Source organism: Volvox carteri, assembly GCF_000143455.1.
Source record: "Volvox carteri f. nagariensis unplaced genomic scaffold VOLCAscaffold_44, whole genome shotgun sequence".
NCBI classification, from domain to species: domain Eukaryota; kingdom Viridiplantae; phylum Chlorophyta; class Chlorophyceae; order Chlamydomonadales; family Volvocaceae; genus Volvox; species Volvox carteri.
This window is the reverse complement of record NW_003307587.1, coordinates 273505-295433: the sequence shown is the minus strand read 5'-3', so window position 1 is coordinate 295433 and position 21929 is coordinate 273505. Positions and strand designations below refer to the sequence as shown.

Below are 21929 nucleotides of genomic sequence, written 5' to 3'. Positions count from 1 at the left end.
GCTAGCTTACCGCCGCGCACGCATAAACGTCAGCAGCTAGCCCTTCGCCGCCATGCGCCCACGTCGCGAACATGCAAACATACAACAATTTTGCGTGTACGTAATCATGAACCTTTAGCTCATCGCAGCATCAGTTCAACAAAAATTTAAGGTTCCACTATCGAGGAGTGTGTTGGCACCTCCACCCGCGCGCGCGCAATTGCTCTTTAACTCCCCTGTGAATCACCTCGGCCATGTATGTACCCACTACTCTCTTTTGCCAGTGCCCATGCCCTGCCTCCATCTCTTCCCCTTGCTGCGGAAAAATAGAAATTCACACCTGCCGCCGCCGCATGATACGCGCATATATGCACGCACGGACACATCTACATACGCATGTACACGAAGTACAAATGTAAATACGGATAGATACCTAGGGCTGGGGCGTCAATTCCTCAGCCAGCCAGCCATTCCTCTCGTCAGCCAGACACACACACAACTTTGTTAGCCAATTAGCCAGCAACCGGCTGTAGGAGTCACTGCTACTGCTGGCCGGTTCGTCGCAATCTTGACGGCAAGCAACTTACTTCAGACGCACACCCAGCAACGACTGTAAGTATATATGTCGTATCCACGCACCACGTTGCGCATCGTGGTTGCTGTTCTTCAAAATGAACTTTCAGTGTCATAGTCCGCAATCCCGGATGACAAAGATGATGGCGATAAGCATGTAGCGTTCACAGCTATACACATAATCGTCGCGCACACGTACACGTACTAAGCATGCACGCACACGCGATTTGAAGGGCGCACACGCATGCACACGAGCAAGTGCGCGTCACAGATTATTGCACGTATGCCTTTCCTTCCTTTGTGTGCTAGTAGTTGACCGACCTCCCCTCGTTCACGCGACATGTGGATCACCATCATCATCACCATCATCATCATCACCATCATCATCATCATCATCATCATCATCACCATCATCATAATACACACGAAGAGCAATGTCGCACGCCGCTGTCGTCTACATGCGTGTGGAGAGTTGAATTTAAGGCAGGGATGCAACGTCAGGTCCATAATGACGCGTGAGGTGCAAAAGCGCGCGAATAATCAATACTTCCATACCCCAGCAGCTCCTTGTCGAAACAGCGTGCACTGCTTTTGTCCAGCAGCAGCCGATCCTCCGCCTCCTCCTCCTCCTCCTCTTGCTCACAGCTTCTCGTCTCCCTTGCCCAGCAGCCTCTTGACCTCCGCCTCCAGCTCCGCCTCCGTGAGAACGGATCCACGTCGCGGCATGGGCCGATTCTCCTGATGGATCACGACGGGCTGCTGGTTCCGGAGCAGATTCTCGATATCACGGAGCACCGTCACCACACCCTCCAACCGAAGCTCCTGAACGGGTGACGGTTGGGGAGTTAGGAGGGGGGGTGGATTTGGTACGTGTATGAGTGCTTGTGTGTGTGTGAAGGCACGCAGGTGGTGAGAGGGAAGAGAGAAAGAAAAACGAGTGGAGCCGTCGAGGTGGGGTTCTAGGTTAGGTTTCATGGCAAGGAACCCGGTTATGTTACAAGTTACAAGTTCCGCACACAAGTGCGGGTGTGTCCGTAAAAGCCGGGGGGCCCATGGACGTTATGGAGGGAAGGCCATAAAAGAAAGAGGGAGGGAGAAAGAGAAGGGGAGGGAGGCGAAGATGGAGGTCCTATGGAAACGGCAGATGGGGTTAATACGACAAGTCCAGAGCAGCAACCTCCTCCACTCCTGGCCCCTTCTCCTCTTCTTCCTCTTCTTCTCCTTCTTCCTCTTCCTCTTTCCTACCTGGTTATTCACGGACCGCTGCACTCTATCCAGCTGCCGCAGCACCGCCGGGAACTGGTCCTCCATCTCCTTCAGCTTGCCAGCCTGCAGCTGAATCAGGTTGAGCTGCTCCTGGGTCAGCGCCGCCGTGTTGATGTTGGAGCCATCTCCGCCGTGCCCGTCTCCGCCAACCAGGTGACCCACGGGTCCCCCGGCTGGCGGGAGCGCCGCCACGGGTGCGCCACGTGGCCCCACGAGCCCCTGGTCCAGCGCGTCTTGCAGCTTCCTGCACAAGCACAAGTGGGACCCGACCTTCACTGGGAGCTCATCAAGACCGATCAACGGGAACCGCAATGGGACACATTATTGACGATTTATAATCAGGGAAAGGGGATTAACGACGGATTAACAACGGTAGCGAGGTCGGTGATGTTTTTGTTAAGTTGCTGGGAGGGCGCTCACAACTTGGGGAGATTGCCGAGGGAAAGGGGACGATGGTAGGAAACAGCATGGCACAATCGGAACGGTGTTTCTAGGCCCGCCGAACAACCTCCTCCACCCTCCTCTCCTCCAACAACCACCAGCGCCGCGCACCCGCCACCCTACCATCCCCCCCTCCGTTCACATCACCCCTACCCCCACCCCCCAGGCCAACCAGACACCCCCGCACCCACATGAGCATCTGCTCCATCTTCTCCAGTCGCGCCTCCAATCCGGATCGGTCCCTCACGTCGTTGCGCTTGACCGGGGTGAGCAGGTGCACGTAGGGGGGCATGTTGGCATACCGTTCCAGCTGCTTGCGGGCCATCAGCGTCTCCACCTCCACAATCAGCGTGGCCCGACCCTGTAAGCGCCCGCAATAAGGCCGACGGCAGAGGCAAGAGAAATATAGACAAGGAGTGTGCGCATGCGTGACGGATGAAAGTGGGTGAGGGCAGTCCTGCGAGGGGTCCGCTGCAGCAAAGCAGGCAAACCCGCACTCGCCTAACAAAAGGCCGTCAAAACATCCATTGATCCATCCCCCCCTTCGCACTGGACTGCACTGCACTGCACCCTAACTCGCCACCTAACCCTAGGCGCTCACCGTCATTCCCCCCCATCCTGAAGCCCCCGAGCCCCTAAGCTCGCCTCCGCACTTCACCGGCCAGCGGCACCACCCCAACACACGCTGCATACAGCCCACACCGGACCTTAAATCCTAAAACCCTAGACCAGCAGCGGAAGAACAGCAGCAGGGGACGAAGCCGAGGAAGTTCCCCGCTTCCAACTCTTCCTTGCCGCACCGAATCCCACACACCTTGAGGAACACGTCCTCCTCTGTATTCTTGACTCGGTTGTAGACCTCCCGCATCAGCGCGATGAGCATGTTGAGCAGCAGGATCTGCACCGCAAACATGAAGCCGGAGAAGAACAGAATGGACAGCTCCTGCCAGGCGCTGCCCCACACCCAGCTGACGTCAAACTGACCCAACACGGCCCGCCACATGGTGAACAGCGTGCGGCCAAAGTCTGCAGCAACAGGAGCAGCAGCAGCAACAGCAGCGGAAAGAGTAAGAACAAGAACAATAATAATAATAGTGAGAGTAGTAGTTGATGTACCAAGCAGTCCATTGCCTTCGCCATGACTCGAGACACAGTACAGATACACATTACAGACACATTGGAAGGCCGACGGGCCGCGTCATGCGCCACGGCGCCGCGGTCCCGCCCTCCCCTCACAAATCCAGCGAATCAGAAAGCGATGCAGTCCCCTACCACGAGGCCCCTGCTACCGGTATCATGACCCACCTAGCGCCCCGACCCCGGTAGCACACCCGCACGGGGCCACCTCTCTGCTGGCAAACCCTCCCCCATCTCCCCCATCTCCCCCTCCCTCCTGTGCCCGCCAGGTTGCCTCCTTAGCCGCACCTTGCCCGCCGTCCCGCGAGTACTGATCAGGAAGACCCAGGTAGGACGTGGTGGAGTACTGCGACAGCACCATGAGGGACACCCCAAAGGCGCAGCAGCACATGAACAGCATCACCATGAACTGCCGGATGGCCCGGCTGATCTGAAACACCATGTTGACGATGGGGCCAAAGGGCTCAAACGCCAGACCGTAGAACAGCGACTTGAACCACACCTGGCGGGGTTTGATCGGGCGGTATGGGGTGGGGTGGCGTGGTAAGGAGGAGAAAATGACGAGCAAAGACGAGAGAGAGGGTGAGGTCGGGAAAAAATAAAGGCTGTATAGGCTGGCAGCAGACGGGAGGAAGACGAGGCCCAGTATGATGGCGCGGGGTTATGACGGAAACGCGGATGACGTAAAAGCATGTGCAGAGTGCAATCAGAATCCCTACACTCCTCCCTCCAAAATCCTTTCTTCTTCCGTTCTCATTCCGCTCCATTCCGCTTCACTCCGTTCCTGCGCCCTCAAGCAACCAATTCCGAGATCCAGAAGCAGGGATCCAAATGTTGGTACCCGACACCTCCTCCCCCCACACACACCACACACACATCGCACCCATGTCTCACCATGATCATTGCAAAGGCGATGAGCGGCCCCAGCGCGCCCCCCTCGTTGTCGCTGAGCCGCACCACGTGCAGTGGCGGAATCAGGAGCACCAGGCAGATCATGAGGCTGTCGAACGTGTTCCAGTAACTTCGGAAGTACATGCTCAGTCCGATGGCATACATCTGAGTCAGCTCCGTCCAGGCGTACCAGGCGGTCTTAGGGACGGAAGAGGGCCGCAGGGGGAGGGGACGGGGGGGGGGCAGAACATGTCTTGATCTTGTGGATGGTACGAGCGGGGTATTTGCTGTGTTTGTATGTATGTGTGTGTATCTATGTGTGTGTGTCTGAGTGTGTGTGAGGGGGAAGGGAGAGAGAGAGACATATATACACACACACGTGCACAGAAGGGATAAGTGTGTCGTAGAAGAAGTGGGTGTGCTGTTACCCTAAGTTACCGATCAGGACATAAGACGTGTCATGGTGAGCTGTCGGGATGCGGCGGCGGGGGGGGGCGGCTGCACAAGCGACACAGACTACCGATTCGGTAGTCTACCGAGGAGATGGGGCACAAGAATAGGTGGGGAGGGGAGGGATGATGAACAGAGGGGGGATGGTGGGGGCTCCCGGTATCGCGCCGGTCATTAGGCGAGAGAGGAGAGGGCAGCGCAACCAACCAACCGACCAACCAACCAACCAAACGCTCACCTGCGCAAAGATGTAGCCGTCAATGATGAAGTGCGCCTTGCCCTGGCTGGTCTTCCAGTACCCGGACATGGACAGTGTGTGATCCTCCAAGCTGAACAAAATGCCCGTCACCGTAAACATAATGACGTAAAAAACGTACACCAACGACCGTAACAATAACTTCCGCCGCGCGTACAACCGCCACTTGTGCTTAATGATGGCGCGTAGTGTCGGAGTGCCGTACACCTTGACCGGCACGTCTGACTCGACAAGCGTCTGAAGCAGCGAGTCACGGCCGATGGAACAGGCGTACGGCAGCCGTACCATGGACGCCTTGACGTGTGCGTACGGCTGCGGACCGAATTTGACCTCGTGCAGCTTAAGATGGCCCTGCCACAGGTTCTTCACGTTGGTGAAAATCGGCGCCGTTCGGATGACGGAGCGGTCCAAACCCTGCGTGTGTGTAAAGAAGGGGACGAGATGGCGGGTGCTACCCGTTGACAAAAGGCGGATATAGAAAAGAAAGAGTATCCAGCCGCGCGCCTTAGCCGCTAAAACACTTCACCGCCATGCCCTAATCGATCCCTGCCGGACAGACCTAGGCTCAAAAACCCTAAAACCAAACCCTATATATATTTTTTGATGCCTCCATATATATATTTCACATCGCGAGTATATTCACCTTCCCAATTTAATCCCCAACCCCGGTTTCAACCCCACAGCCAGCATTTTTCATTTATTCCCATTTCTAACCTTCAACGGCCCACAACCTGTAAGGCCCACAGCGCCGGCCCCCCCTGGCACCCCCCCACCTTCAGCACCGCCACCGGCACCTCCAGGTCGCCCAGATTTCTGAGGTCCAGCGCCGCCAGGAAGTGGTAGCACATGATGGGATACCTTAGCGCCAGGGAGGGCATCATGTCGGTGATGGCGTGATAGCTGCCCCAGGACACCTTGTTGGCGGCGGCTGCGTCCAACACCGCCTGGAGGTGACCGGGGGTTGATCGGGGGGTGATTGGGGGTTGATCGGGGGTTGATTGGGGGTTGATTGGGGGTTGATCGGGGGTTGATCGGGAGGTAATGGGGGGTTGATCGGGGGGTGATCGGTGCACACACGCACACGCGCACACACGCGCAGGCACCCATGGCCCCGCACATACCTGCACGCACTCCGAGGACTTGGAATTGAGCGCCAGCGCCACCGCATTGTTCTGGATCAGCGCCATGTGGTCCTGGTCGCGAGTCTCCGTCACCATCTCCACCGCCACCTTCTTGAGCTGCTGGCTGAAAGAAGCCTTCGATTTCTGGACCAGCACGTCCCGCAAGTTGCTGCCTTGGCGCATGTCGGGAAGCAGCTGACCGTCGTCGTCGTCGGGCTACGGAGTGCGGTTCCAGTGGGTCCGTATTGCGGGTTGGGGGGGAAGGGAAATGACTATACTACAGACGAGTGATGCTGATGGGGGTGTTGGGGTGGGGGGGAAGTTAAGATGCTGGAGGGGAAGGTGGATGGGTGTGGCAAAGGGTCAGCGGCCGACTGACGTCCTCGGAGCGGGTTTCAAACCTCTGGGAGGAGATCTAGAGCCAGCTTTTGCGGGATGGGAGTTGGAGGGGAGGAGACGAAACAAAACACGCGTACGCACGTAAAGGCAAAAAGGAAGAGGAGCTATGGTCCAAGTTGCAGCAGAGCCTTGACTTGATATATATGTACAGTAGTCAAAGAGACGGTTTTAGGCGGAATTGTAACGAACAACGAAACAACTGAAAACCAGCTCACTTTAAGGAAAGCCAGCGACGCTCGCCGCATCGACTTGTTGCCCTCCGCACCAACAGCCATCGATGCCGACCGCAGCGCCGCCGCTGTACGCGGCCGTATGCTGCGGTTGCCTCCGTCGCCGCCACCAGCCCAGGCACTCGTCGGCCGTGCTCCGGCTCCACCGCCGCCTCCGCCACCGCCAAACAGCCCGGCGGGCTCGTCTGGCTGGTTGTGAAACTTGATCCTAGTTGCTACGGAGAAAGGCACCGCAGATATGAGACCCAACACGCCGCACTCGTTGGACAAAGCATCCATGACGATTGCAGATACCTCGGCATTCCCCCTGGAGAGGGCATGGAGGGCGATGGACCAACCCTACAGCGTGCGGCACGGGCGTGCAGAGGCAGCATGAGGAACGGGGAGGGGATTTTGGGGGGGGGGGGAGAAAAAGACGAACCACGAACAAGTGAAGCTGCTGCCAAGGAGGGAGAGTACAAGAGTGATTTCGGGGGAGGGGGGTTGCGCGCGGGAATGTGGAGTAAAAAGGCATTAGCGTTACGTGGGCTGGTGGCTGCTGTGTTAATCCGTTTGAAGCCGTTTGAAGGAAAGGACGATCCCAACAGCCACGCACAGGGCGCCGCGACACATCTAAACCAAAAACCATTTCAACACAAAAGCAGTAAAAAAAAGCACAACATGCACGCACTCATCCAAAAAACCTTAGCCGATCCTCTCATAAACCGCCCGGGACCCAGCCTGTTCCCCTTTCCCCCCTCTCCCCACAACCGCCCCTCCAATCCCCAAATCACCAGAATAAACCCTAAACCACTCTACCTGCGCGTCCTGCACATTCGCCAGGAAGGGATACATGGCCAGCAGCCTCAGGTACAGGAAGTTGGCGGCCTTCAGGTCGTGGGTAGCTAGCCAGTGGAATAGGAAGGAAGGCTCCGGGGTGTTGCGGGCGGCTGTGGCCAGGTTGGACACTGACAGCGTGCCTGACAGGGGAAAGAAGATGGGAGCAAGATGAAGAAATAAGGGGGAGAGTTACATGCAGAACAAAGGGAAAAACTGTGGATTAGGGGAGGGGGGACGGAAAGAAGCTTATACTCGGACAGAAAGACCTAAGGGGAAACCACACCGGAGCGAGTGCGGCATTATCGAGGAGGTTTCGGATGTACAGCTATGGCATGTAAGGAGAGGTGTGAAGAAGGGAGGCCGAGAAGCCAACGGGAAAATTCGAGATACATTCTACAAATACGACGCCGCTGCTGCGTTGTGAGAAGGAAGACCGGCCTCGCAAGAGCGAGCCGGTGAGGCCAAGGTAGTAGCGAGCTAGTCAAGGGCTACCTGCCCACTCCCTTGCGGCCCCGCTCCCCCGCCCAAATCACAAAACACCGCAGGACGTGCTAGGGGAAAATAACTCCAAAAGGAAAAGGAAAGCATTTTGGGGGGCCCTGCTGGGGAGAGGCTCCTCCCCCCTTCCCTCCCCTTCCCTTCCTCAGCCCTAAAACACCAACCCAAACCCAAGACTCCCCCCTCCCCCCTTCCCTTCCCCCACCTCCACCTTACCGGTGGTCGATCCCGCCGCGACATACAGCCCCGAGGGGGACACCGAGCAGGAGGTGAGCGGCCCCGCCTTGAGGTTGAATTTGAACAGCGGCGCCCCGGACTCGGCATCCCAAATAGCGGCCACACTATCCGTACCGCATGTCGTGAATTTACGGCAGTCTGCGGACCAGGAGCAGCCTGTCACCTTGCCCTTGTGGGCCTGGAGGGCACGGCGGGGGGGTTTGGGTGGGTGGGGTGGGGGGCCCGAGGATGGATGGCGGCGGATGGGGTGTGCGGGAGCCGAGGGCTGCGGAAAAGACCACCAGCAAACACATCAGCGGTTGGTTGTCCGGTTCTCCGTGTGACATGTCTAGCCGCCGCGCCGCGTGTGGTCAATAGAGCAACAAAGGAACGAAAGCAACCATCCCTGAACACCACTATTACTATTATTACTATTACCACTATTATCATCATCATTATTATCATTATTACTATCACTATTACTACTACCTCTACATTCTCACACCCTCACTTGGTAGATCATATACCACTGGCAGCCCGCCGCCACGTTCCAGACCATCACGTTGCCGTTGGACTCCGTCACCGCCAGCTTGTTGCCGTCGGGGGAGAAGGAGCAGTAGAGCGGGTGGGACTCCACAGCCGCGGTCAGGGACACCAGCTCAATGCCAATATCCACATTCCAAATGGACACCTGCGGGACCCCCGGGGGTTGAGGGGATAATCTTTTCACCTCGTCATATCATCCATGTCCTCACCTTCCGCCTCTACCTCCTCCCCTCCCCTTCCTCCCCCCACACACCCCGTTACCCCAACCTCTCGCTCTATGCCGCAATCGGGCCCTTCTTGGTCCTAGCCTTGGTAATGGCCCCAGCGATTTATGTCCTAAATAGGACATGGGGCCCCCCGGCCCTGCTGACCCCCTTGCCTTGACCCTTGTTGACCCCCTTGCCTTATCGTCAGCGCCGACGGAGGCAATGGTGGATCCGTCGGCGGAGATGGTGACCGACAGCACCGCCTTGGAGTGCGCCAACGGCAGGGTCTGTACGGGGTTGCCGCTGTCCTTCTCCCACACGCAAATCATGCCGTGGTTGTCACCTGAAACCACCCGGTTACCCTGTGAAAGGGGAAGGGAGGGAGGGAGGGAGGCGGCGAGAGGGGTAACACCGAGATTGGATACGCACACGGCGTAGTGAAAGATAAAAGGAAAAGATGGGTACGCACCACACGACCCTTTCTTCCTCCTTTTTTTACAACACCGCCTTTCTATTCCCCACCTCAACATTTCCACCTTCCTTTTTTCTCTCCCTCCTCCCGTTTCCCCTCCTCCCGTTTCCCCTCCTCCCGTTTCCCCTCCTCCCGTTTCCCCTCCTCCCGTTTCCCCTCCTCCCGTTTCCCCTCCTCCCGTTTCCCCTCCTCCCGTTTCCCCTCCTCCCGTTTCCCCTCCTCCCGTTTCCCCTCCTCCCGTTTCCCCTCCTCCCGTTTCCCCTCCTCCCGTTTCCCCTCCTCCCGTTTCCCCTCCTCCCGTTTCCCCTCCTCCCGTTTCCCCTCCTCCCGTTTCCCCCTCCTCCCCTCCCCCCCCCCGCCGCCATGCGTCCCCCCCCCACCTGCATGGACATGTCGCAGCAGCCAATGGAAATGAAGTGTCCCGAATAGATCCGGAGGGGACTCCTCTTCCGCCAGTCCCACAGCACCACCTTGGAGTCCGCACCGCACGACAGCACCTCCCGGTTGTCAGCGGACAGTTTCACGCAGCGGCAGGGGCCGTTCTGATGACCCACGATAATCTCCACCGTCTCGCCATGTACCACGTCGTAAACCACCACGTTGCCGTCCTGGTATATTGTACGATGGTACGTCATGTACGGCGGCGTCGGTACGGCATGGTGCGTAACACATGCATCAAAACCAGATGCATTAAACAGATACATTTCGATTGATGACGATGTTGCGGCGCTTGCTCTCTCCACACGTACGCGCACATGATACGCATAGACATACATACACACAACCTCCAGGCTGGACTACTTCCTTCAGCAACAAGGTTGCACCTGTGTGTGTGTCTCACTTTCCTTCGTCATGCCATTCCTGCCTCTCCGTCCAGTTGATTGAAACACAGCTCCTGCGCCCAACCACCCCATGCCATTCCCCCTCATCCCATACACAAACACACTCTCCCCCTTCCCCCCTTCCAACCCCAACCCCCACCCGCACCCCACCTGCGTTCCCATGACCACCAATCGGTCGTCGTTTGAAAAGTGGGTCGAGGTGATGGCGTCATGGGTGGTGTGAAACTTGTCTGGAGCGGACGAACCCGCAGCCGACCAGACGAGAAGCTTGCGGTGGTTGAAACCGCTGGCAATGGTCTGCAAAACACACACACAGACATACAAACGTGCATAAATACATACATATATACATACATAAATACATGCATACATATATACATACCCATACACACACCGCAATACTACATGCATGTTGAGGGTATTGATAACATGCATGAAACAGGAAAAAAAGGAGTATATACCTCGTTGACCGCCTTGCCGTGCGGGGAAGGTGTCGTGTGGTGTGGTGTGGTGTGGTGTGGGGTATGAATGAAGGCGCAAAACAATGCAAGAGATGCATTTTGAAATAAAGGTCGTCCCGCGTTCCTCCTGGCACGTGGGTGCTCTCGAGACCCCCAGGATCTCCCCTTCCTCCCCCTTTCCCCCCTTCTGGCCCCCCCACCGATACACCTGCGTAATTAAACAAACACACCTGCACATCTGACAGGTAGTAGGACCTGAGCAGCGGGTCATCAATGGTCAGCATGTCCAGCACCAGCGCCTCACTCTCGTGGTCGAACAGCACCGTGGAGTTGTGAGCCACAGCCCAACGGTACGGGTGAGGGGGCGACTTGAAGTCACCAGCCTTGTCCATCACAAAGTCAAACACGCGGATCTGCGACCAACATACGTACATACATATGCATACATATATACGAACACCGATACATGCGGGGGCTTAAGAACGCATACACATACAGACAAACACACAGAAATGCGTATACACACGTCGGTCTGTGTGTTGTCTCCGTCCGGACCATAACAACATCCCGCATGCTCTATCCACATACATACATACGCACACACACACACACTTTCCACAAACATATACCCCTCACACACGGACCAAAACCCCGCTCTGTCCACCCATCCATCTATCCATGTCCACAACTCCTCAATAACCCCTTAGACAAGTCAGCTCAACCGTACTGCGTTGACCCTTTCCCCCCTCTACCTCCCCATCCCCCCGGTGCGTGTCTGTCTGTCTATCTGTCTATCTGTCTGTCTGTCTGTCTGTCTGTCCCAGTGTGTGTGTGTGTGCGCTTATCCCTTCCCTTAACTTCGACCCTTTCCACTCTCTTCCCCCCCTGCTCCTCCCCCTCCCCCCTCCCCCCCATTACCTTGGTCGCGGATGACACGTCCCAAACACACGCCTGTCTGCTGCACATGGTGGTGAGCTGGCTGGTCTCCTGGTTGAACACCACCTCCCGCACGGGGCTGGCATTGCCCTTGAGCTCCACCAACATCTCGCTTGTCTCCAGGTTGTACATCAGCGTGGTGCCTGGAAGCATTCGGTGGGTGAGGAGAAGGTGGGGAGAAGGTGGGGAGAAGGCATCTAAGAACCACGACATGGCCACGACGTAGCAAGTACAAAAACATACTCGGCGATGGTATCAATGGTGGCAATGGAGGTGGTGGGATGGGGATGATGATGATGATGATGATGATGATGATGATGATGATGATAATGACGATGGTGGGGCGGGGTTGAGAGGATAAAGCAGTGTGAATAAACCCAGCCAAGGAGGACACGTTCATCAACACAACGTCATAGCTCCAACCCCGGCCAACACGGGGGTTGTGTGTGTGTATGTATGTATGAAGGGTTAGGGGGCCGGCGCCAAGTGTGCACGAGTGGTGGTGTGATGACGATGTTAACTGTGATGAATCAATGCTGTATGGCAGTGTAAGAGCTTATCCCCTCTTTCCCCCTCTTTCCCCCTCCGGACGTACCCAGTACAGTCCCCACAGCCAGCAGCTTCCCAATGAGGTCGAAGCAGCAGCACGTGGCCCCCACTGCCGCGCCCTCCAGTACACTGTGGATGCCACCAGAGCTGGCATTCCACACCTGGCCGGGGAGGTGGGACGGGTGAGTGAAACAATGAAAGAGAGCCGGCAGGAGGCCAGAAGGCATCACGTGAAGCCGCCCGGGGTGGCAGTGGTGGTGGCGGTGTGCGTGTTTGTGTGTGCGGGGGGGAAAGGGGGAATGTAAGGACAAGATAAGGAAGCGGAAGCCCAGATGGGGCCGCTCGCGCGCGCATGTGTGGGAGTGTGAGTATGTGTATTTGCATGTTAAGAATCCAGCATGCCAACACCATGCAGCCGGGACGGAACCCCTCCACCCTCCCCAGCCACCTTCTCACCAGGGCAGACCACAACCACGCGGGGTCAGGCCAGGCCAGGCCAGGCTATATCTATCTCACAAGTCCCCTTAAACTTCATCCTCCACTTGAAACCCACCCACCCTCCCTCTCCCTTCCCTGCCCTCCCTTCCCCCCTTCCGTAGTTCTTCCCCCCTCCCTGCCTGGCCCCTCCAAGCAGCCACGTTGCACCCACCATCATGGTGCCATCCGAGCACGCCCCCGCCACAAGCTTCGAATTCGGCGACCACACGTGGTTACTGATCCGAGCCACGGAGGACCTCAGCACCGCCTTGGGCTTGCGGGTGGAGCCGGCGGTGGTGTACAGGTACAGCTTGCCGTCGGCGGCGCACCCCGCAATGCGCTCATCGTCCGGGGAGAACTGCACCGTCATCATGGGCTCCTCGGCGCCGAGGAAGGAGTTGGCCTGTACGGAATCCGGGGGGGAGGGTGGAGATAGCGGAAAGGGTTAGGGGAGTGTGAGGGGAAAAGAGCGGGGAAACCAGAAACCGGAATGGGCAGAAGGGTGGTGTGTGTTTTGCGTGGCATAAGTCGTCCCCATAGCCCCCGCACGGCTCAGATCATTAAAATACATGAATACATACATAGTTACTTACATACACATTCTTTCTAGTTACGGCTGTGCCTCTTCCAAACCTCCCGCCTTCGCCCTCCCCCCCACTTTTTTGCTCTCCCTCTTTCCCCCTCCCAATCCCCCGCAGCACTTGGCCGTATGGACATCCCGGCTATTAATCCGAATCCTTTACAACTTAACGTATAACGTCTTCCTCCCAAACCCCAAGCTACAACCCCCCAACCCCCAACCCCAACGGCCCCAACCCTCACCACGTCCACTTTCCCCCCCTTCACAACACACACACACACACACACACATACATACACCGCCTAGATGGCTCGCACCTGCTTCCCGCTGTCGCTGAACAGCAGCACAATCCGTCCGTCCGCACCCGCCGTCGCGCACATGTCCCGCATGGAATTGAACGCCACCGCCTCCACTCGGCCCGTGTGGTGCGTGTACTCCCACACGCTCTCCCGCCGCTCCACATCCCACAGCATCACGCGGCCGTTGTTACAGCCCACCAAACACAGCTTCATGTCGTTGGACATGGCGCATGCGGAGATGTTGTCGGCGTACCGACGCATCAGGTTGGTCAGGAACTCGGCATGCATGGACCAGACGTACACGCGGCCGGTGACGTCGCAGGAGAGGATCTTCTGTCCCGAGCTGGCGAACTGGACCTGCTTGATGGGCTCGTCTTGGGCCTGAAAGGAAGGATGGGAAGGGGGGGGGAAAGACGAACCACGTGAATGAGTGAAGCCTTGCTGCCAGGGAAAGAGTGTACAAGAAGTAGGAGGGGGGCCGCAACAAAGGCAGGGTAAAGACGAACCACTGTGATTGAAGCAGAAACCAGAGATAGAGACGGATAGGGGTTGGGGGGAGGGGAGGGGTACGACGAACCACAGACAATTTTGACGAAAAGAAAATATACCATCGACCATAGCGGCGGGGAGGGCTGAAGATATGCGCAAACTAAAGGGAGACAACTGCCACGGAAAGTACGGCAGAGGCGAAGGGAAGGGGCGAGGGGTCAAATGGAACAGTATGAGGGCCATTAGATGTTCAGTGATATGACATCCTCATTCACTCATTCACTCATTCACTCACTCATTCACTCACTCATTCACTCAGGGAAAGGGGTCTATGGCTATAGGGGTGGTGGCGGTGGTTCTAGCGCCGGATGACGCTGTGGCGGTGCGGGCCCGGGGGTGCATGATAGAGCCACTCCCTCCTTTACCTGAAAGAGCAGGTAGCAGAAAGAACCAATACCTCCTCTCCCCTACTTTCACCCATTTTCGCCCTCACCCACCACGCCCCCAGCCATTCACCCGTCTTGTATTCACCCACCCCACCGCCCTCTTCCCCACCCCCTCCTTTACCTGGAAGCACAGCAGCTGCTTTCCATCATCCAGGCTCCACAGGCGCACCGAGCAGTCCTCCCCCCCACTGACCACCCGGGTCGCGGTCTCGTTGACGGCACAACACAACACGCTGCCCTCGTGGCCGCTCATGGTGACAAGGTTCTCAAGGCTGAACGTGTCCCAAACCTGGCAACGGGGGTTAGGGGGGGGGGGGGAAGACGAACCACAAACGAGTGAAGTGGGGGTGTGGGTGTGGGGGGGAGAAGGGGTGTGTGTGTGTGTGTAAAAAAGGGTTAGGATGGGTTTCCTTAGGTAATCTGGAGATATACTTGTTTGTCTGTATGAGAGGAAAAAGATGAGAGGGGTAGATAGAAGGCTGGATTAGAGGGGAGAACCGCAGACGGCAGTCTGCGTGTATATTGGTGTGTGTATTGGTGTGTGTATTGGTGTGTGTACTGGTGTGTACTGGTTTGCATTGATATGTTTTGGTGGTGGTGGTAATGATGATGGGCCGGTGGCGGGGACAGATAAGGACATGTGGAATCATTTTATTCGGATGTGGATGTGGAGATGTCTCCGCACCCCGCGGCTCCAGATCCTCCTCCTCCCCGGCCTCTCTCCTGACCCCATCGGCCTTACCTCTCGTACCCCCCTTCCCTCCCCACACCTCTTTCCCCCTCCCCCACAAAAAGATTCCAACTTAAAAAACATCAATACCCCGCACGTACCTGCAGCCGGTTATCGTTCCCTGAGCTGATGATCCGATCGCCGTTCGGAGTGAACACCGCCTGCGGGACGCGGTGGTGGAGAGGGAAGGAGGGGGGAGGGGGTGAGGAGAAGGACGGGGCCGGTTGGTGCGGATCTCCGAAATAAGATATTTTGAAAGGGATTGCATGCAAAACGCAAAACGCAAAACGCAAAACCAACCAACCAACTGCAAAACATGGTAATGGTGGCGATGATGGCAGATTTTGACGAAGAGAAAGATGTGTTTTTCCTCGTACTATCTCGCGAGCCGCCGACATCCCCGAATCGCTCCGAAACCCCGCTCCCCACACGTCCCCCTCCCCCTCCGTTCTCCTCACCTTACCGGTGCCATTGTCTTTTCCCCTCCACACCCTCTCTCACCCTTACCCAAACACACATCCCCCTCAACCCCCCTGCCTCGTCCCCCCAACCAACAACCGCCATGAGCTCACCTGCCGTACAAGACCCTCATGGCAATACACGGAGATCTTGTTCTGCGACATGATATCCACCACCACCAAGTTGGGAAAGGGTACGGAATCCGTACACCAAACCACCACACGCGCACCGTCGCGTGTCACGTCGTACTTGAGGTTCTTGGCGTGTTCCAACTCCTTGATTTCAATCAGCGCGCGGGGCTCCCCACTCAAAAGATCCCACACCACCTGCAAGATTGTGTGTGTACGATGTGTTTCTTTATGCATGTGTGTATGTACGTATGTACTTAAACAAATCTTTATAAGTTGAGCCGGGAGAAGGATGGGCTGAAGATGCCACAGAAGAGCAACAACGGCGACTTGATAACCCAAGGAATGTGTTCAGGTGGTGGTGTTATATACGTGGTGGTATATTAATATTTCCGAAATCTCATTTCCGAAATCTCATTTCCGAAATCTCATTTCCGAAATCTCATTTCCGAAATCTCAGAGGATGTACGGCATAGAGAATGCGGCATGAGCTGTTAGGGGAGTCAGGGGGTAAAACGCGGTGAAGGGGATGGTCCGGTCCGAGACTACGTCGTGTTTGTGGAGTGTTTGGGGTGGAAGGGGTGAAAGGTGGGAGATTCCCTCCTTTCCCAGACGCCCTCAACATATCCCCTCACCTTTATAAACCTCTCAACCCCCCTCTCCGGGTGTGCGGGGCCCCCCCACCGCCAGGCTCCGAAACCTTACCACTGTGTGGTCCTTGGCGCCGCACGACACCACGCAGCGGCCGTAGCTTGGTAATGAATACACCTGGGCAAACTGTACGGGCCCCTTGTGGCCCGCTTCGTACATGTGCGCCACCGTACCCGTGTCCGTATCCCAGCTGTACACGTTGCCCTGGGACGGACACGATTTCAAGGAGGGACCGGGGTGTAGGGGATATGAGGCCTAGGGATTGTGTGTGTGGTTTTTGGAGAAAAAACCGGCCGAGGTGAGGAAGGGAGCAGGGCAGGGAAGTGCTGCCGAGAGCAAACAAAAGGAGCGCGCTGTTCCGCTGATTGAGGAGATGAAGGACAACCCTTTCAAACTGGAAGGCTGTGGCGCGGCTTCCTTTCTTCTTACAGGGGAAAATCGGAGTCCCCCCCAACCCCCCCAGCCCCGCCCGACCATCCCCCCAACCCCCTACCTTCCCGCTCATTACCCCTCGGGTCCTTTCCGGCTCGACCAGGACTACGCATGTATGTATGTCCAACCCCAACAAACAAACCGCACATCGCACCCGGCGTTTCTCCCGAATCCCATATGCAGCTGCAGCTCCCAACACCCTCCCCCTCCCCCACGAACCCAGCATACACCCAGCACGCTCCCCCCTATCCACCTTCGCGCTCCCCACAACCACAAAGTCGTTATCCTGCGCGATGTGGCAGCAGGTGATGCCGTCCGCCACCTCCCCCAGCGTCAGTGTGGTGCGCATGGTGCCGCGGTCCCACAAAACGACCTAAAAGAGGAAGAGGGAGAGAGTGAAAGAAACACAGGAACAAAGGAAAGAGGGCGCGAAATAGGACCGATGGAGATGGTGATTTTGGACAAGGGAAAATGCCAATACAGATAAGGCAGGCCTCAAAGGAAACGGTGCAAAGTAGTCATGAGAGGGTGGAGAGAAGGAAAACTCACAATAAAAATCCAGGTGCATGATGGAAGATAGACAAAGTCGCGTTCGGCTTCCCCATGACCGCCGAAAAATGCCAGACCGTAACGTTAAAAATATATAGAGCCCACAGTCCGCGTCTTCCCCAATGTTCTCTGATCCCACCATCCCACCCCAAGCCCTCCGTCCTTCTTTCTACCCCCTATCACGCCCGCGATAAAAACATCCATCCAGCTGCTTTGCTAAACTCCCTCCTCCACCCCCCTCTTCCATCTCACCCCTAACTCTCATCCCCCCTCTTCCATCTCACCCCTAACTCTCATCCCCCCTCTTCCGTCTCACCCCTAACTCTCATCCCCCCTCTTCCATCTCACCCCTAACTCTCATCCCCCCTCTTCCATCTCACCCCTAACTCTCATCCCCCCTCTTCCATCTCACCCCTAACTCTCATCCCCCCTCTTCCATCTCACCCTTACCTCTCATCCCCCCTCTTCCATCTCACCTTGCCGTCTTCCTGGCACGTAATGAAAAAGGCATTGTCATGGGAGCCCACCCAGAAGATGTCGTGACCGCGGATCTTGGACAGCAGGTCGCCCGTGTCCACGTCCCAAAGGAACAACTCAATATCCCGGCCGCCCACCGCCGCAATCTTGCCGTCCGCTGAAATGGCGCACACGGCCGACGGCGCAAACTGCGGCGGGTCGGGCACCTTGAGCGCCAACAAGCCGCTATTGCACTTAGTGGGCATGCGCGTCTGGGTGACGCTGTTGTTGAGCATGTCGGGTCGACCGAAAAAGTCATCTGGGTTGAAGCGGAAGTTTGAAAAGGAAAGATGTTCGGGAACGGGAGAGATAATCAGATATTCCGTCGGGCACAGAGTTAAAAAATGTTGGTCAATTTTTTTGAGTTCGTAACTGAGCTAGGCAGGCGAATGGTAAATGGGTCGAAAAGGGAGGGAAAGCGAACCGTCCAGAAACAAGAAGCGCGAAGAAAAAAAGCAAATAATCGTCCTGGGTCTAGCGTCGTTCACAGTGGTAAAAGGGGGGAAACGCGGGAATAGCGAGGAGGCGTAGAAGAGACTGAAACTTGCGTGGCGGGGTAGAGAGGTGGGTGAGTTTTCCACAGACGGGAAACACTGCTGCCGAACCGGACCCAGATCGCGCTTGTTATCAAACACGCAGATCTTTCCATTCTGGACACATACATTCGTTTTTCACCCGTTTCGAACTTGAGGATAGCCTATGGTTACATGGGTTTGAATAAATGCCTGTAAGCCTGATGCGTTTGAGCCGTGCATTTAAAAGCGAAGCTTAACCAGCTCAGAACTCAAATGCCCGAAATCTGAAATGATCGTGAGGTCGCATTGGCAGCTCGTGCATTCCAAATGGTGATGGTAGAGGCCAGGAGTTTGAAAACGGCAAAGTACTGTCCGGGCTTCCTCCAAGGGGCACAAGGAGCAAGGGACAAGGAGGATGAGGGGAGGAAGAGGAAAAGGTGCTTTACCAAAGAGGTCGGGCCCCAGCAGCCCAGCAGCCCAGCAGCAGCTGGCGATGAGTTTTGGTCAAGGACTTGGGGCGGCGGAGGAGGGAGGTGAGGGGAGATTAAGGGCGGCACCGGCGAGCCAATGACCCGCCATCCAGCACTTCCTATTTGGCTGCCTACCAGGGCTTCGCCTATGGCCTTTTCTTAACTTTAGGCCACAACTGGTGCGTGTGCGTGTGTTATTATTGGACATGTTTGTGAATGCCGGGGTGTTGGGGGCCGCTACTGGACCGGGGCCTTGGCGTGCGGCCTCCAACAGCACGCACGGCGGCGCCGAATGCATGCGAGCATGCGGCCCTGCTGGCGGGTTAGAGGACGGATGGCTAGGGCCCGCACCGCGTAATCCAGTCACCGGGTTGCCAGGTAGGGACGAGGGCCTGGGGTTAAACGCGGGGTGCTGCCTCTAACAACAGTGCGCGCAGGGGATTGGCGCGTGGATCTGTTGCACGTTCCACGGGAGTATGAAAGGAAAGTTGGACAATCTATGTGCTAAGTTGCACACATTAGAGCATGCCGACGGAAGCAAAAGCCATGGCCACTCCGCCTAACGTCTTCAGCGAAACGGAACCGGTTTCTTTGGCCCGTCGACGACAAAAAGATACAAAATAAGTATTATATTATGGAAAAAATGTTTAAATGCTGCAGGCGCGACTCGCGAAGTTTGATTGCCTTGATGCTAATGTGCCAGACATGTTGGCAAGAAAATATCGGAACCCGTGCCAGTGCCAATTATTTAGATTGATGTTCACCTGCGCCTGCCAAGGGCTGGACTTGCGTCGCCCCAGCCCGCGAAAACATTTTGTTTGCTCCCTCCAGCTCCGCTCACAAGGTGAAATGCTAAGCGCCCTCCAGCCTAGAAAGCCTGCTATTGATATAGCATGGTCCCTGCATTTTACCAGGACAGCGGTCACGAGAGGCTGGCCTTCCATGCGGTGTCCTGACAGAGGAAGCGGGGTTGCAGCTTAGGGCCATACCCAAATGGAGGGCACACAGGCGTCAAGCGGGCTCCTTAATGGTTGTACAATTTTTTGTCCAGGGGCGTTTAGCTATTGCAGTTCTGCGCGTCCAGCTCGTATGGCTAAGGTAGCCGCACTCTATTGGGTGGTCATGTTTGCACCTGACACTCTTTCCTAGCAACAAAAAATATATAATAGGCGTAGAAGCTACAATTTGCGTGGCGTGGAGTGTAAAAAATTGTGACACGTCCACGTCTTGATGTCCAAGACTACTAACAACAGATTGTCCAAACGGTACCTTAAGAGGAACTTCTTAATACATTTATGGCGTATAGTGCTTGACCTATTAGCCGGCGTGGCTAGTTTTCTCCTAGTTTGATTACAAGCTTCTTGAGCTTGTACGGCCCAGACGAGCCAAGAGGCTCATGAGCCGCCGAGCTGGAAACAATAACTGAAAAGAATAAAAAAGGCAACAAATCAAAACACTGTGGCTAGTTTACAGCACCTCACCTTGCCATTACGGTTGAAAAGTACCAACCTTAGAGTATGCGGAAGGAGCATCGGCCCAACCAGCACACCGTAGTAGTGTAATCATGAACAATATGAACTTAGATTTTTCCAGACTTAGATTGTCCCAACAGATCCCCGTAAAAACGCCGCCTGAAGTTGCCAACTGAGCGTCCAGCTATCCTGTGCTCCTTTCTCCCATAACCAAGAGTCACCCTAAACAGGGGGAGGACAGCCCAACGACAAAGCAGCCGCTAAGGACAACACAAGAACGCATCTCGAGGCCTGCATGGTGCTCCCTGGGACTCTGAACGCCGCAGCAACGGAAGAACCCACCCCCGAGCCCAACCCCTGATGGAAAGCCGCGGCCAAGCTCCTGCGTTGTTGAGGAGCCTTTGAAAGAGGGGAACGGGAAGAGGGAAGTCAAAAGAGGGGACGGGGGAGGGGGACGTGTAGGAGGGGGACGCTAGATGAAACCTCGGGATTGGGAGAAGTTGGCGAAAGACAAAGCCGAAAGCTCTACTTAGAGAAGGCATAATGAAGGCTTCGGAGAGCAGAAGCTTTTAAAAAGATCGCCACTGCGATCCAAGCCGTATGACAGGTTTACAGAACCAGCTTTGGAAGCTCCAATCGCTACGCTACGCCCCATCTAAGCGAAAAAAAGAGGGAAGAAGAAGAAACGTTACATCTTCAGCAATATGATACCGCAGTAAATTGCGAGCGCGCTGTAGAAGGCAACGCCTGTCCTCCCATCCATTCCCACCACACAACCCATCGAATGCAATGCTCTTGCCTTCGTTTTACTTCTGGCTACGTGGGCATACATCTCCAGTTTCTCAACAAGCCACCAAATGTTCACGCACATCTCCAGTACACACGACCGCAGTATGGAAGTATGTGATGTCAATCGCGGGGATATCCTTGAGGCTTCCCGACGCAAACCCTTCGTCCAGAAAAAGGAAAATGCGTCATACCCGGCATGAATCCACGACGATAGAGTAACTTGTTGTAGCCTCATGCAGCAGGCACCGCTGACGCCCCGTTGGGGGACCACTTCCACGTACGAGCAAAAGTAAAACCCTAGCACCGGCCAAACCCTCTCGCGCCTACCGCTTTCCTCCCAGCCGGTCATTTCTTTATTGCGCAATATATGCAGACAAACCACACAATCTCACAAAATATACCGAAAATCGTATGCGCGGCCATGAACATATATGTCCACATTCGACAACAGCGCCTGCAGCTGCCCATCGAACACGCACTTCTACCGCATCGTACCGTATACCGTACTCTTATCTCTGTAGTACAAGGTTGTGTTTCGCGCGCTGTACACATATCTCCAGCATCCGGGACAAAGAAGACTCAAAAGCAATGCCCTTGCCGGCAGCTAAGCCCACCAAGCGATTTTTCTACAGGCAACTA

At 56.0% G+C, this 21929-nt stretch overlaps 1 protein-coding gene across 1 annotated transcript; it reads right to left on the bottom strand.

Annotated features, from left to right (window-relative positions):
• Window positions 1–1191: 1191 nt before the first annotated feature.
• Window positions 1192–20518, bottom strand: VOLCADRAFT_95446 (uncharacterized protein; the record flags this gene model as incomplete). The annotated part of the gene is made up of 29 exons (XM_002954547.1): window positions 1192–1374; window positions 1798–2062; window positions 2451–2620; window positions 3074–3285; window positions 3685–3898; window positions 4291–4485; window positions 4976–5407; window positions 5767–5937; window positions 6115–6330; window positions 6729–7082; window positions 7542–7702; window positions 8277–8475; window positions 8788–8967; window positions 9208–9390; window positions 9881–10108; window positions 10493–10639; window positions 11034–11216; window positions 11722–11882; window positions 12335–12449; window positions 12938–13168; window positions 13663–14025; window positions 14701–14868; window positions 15411–15470; window positions 15882–16094; window positions 16602–16751; window positions 17233–17352; window positions 18005–18303; window positions 19381–19421; window positions 20511–20518. 29 exons carry the CDS (start codon window positions 20516–20518, stop codon window positions 1192–1194), a joined length of 5622 nt encoding a protein of 1873 aa, XP_002954593.1.
• Window positions 20519–21929: the final 1411 nt, after the last annotated feature.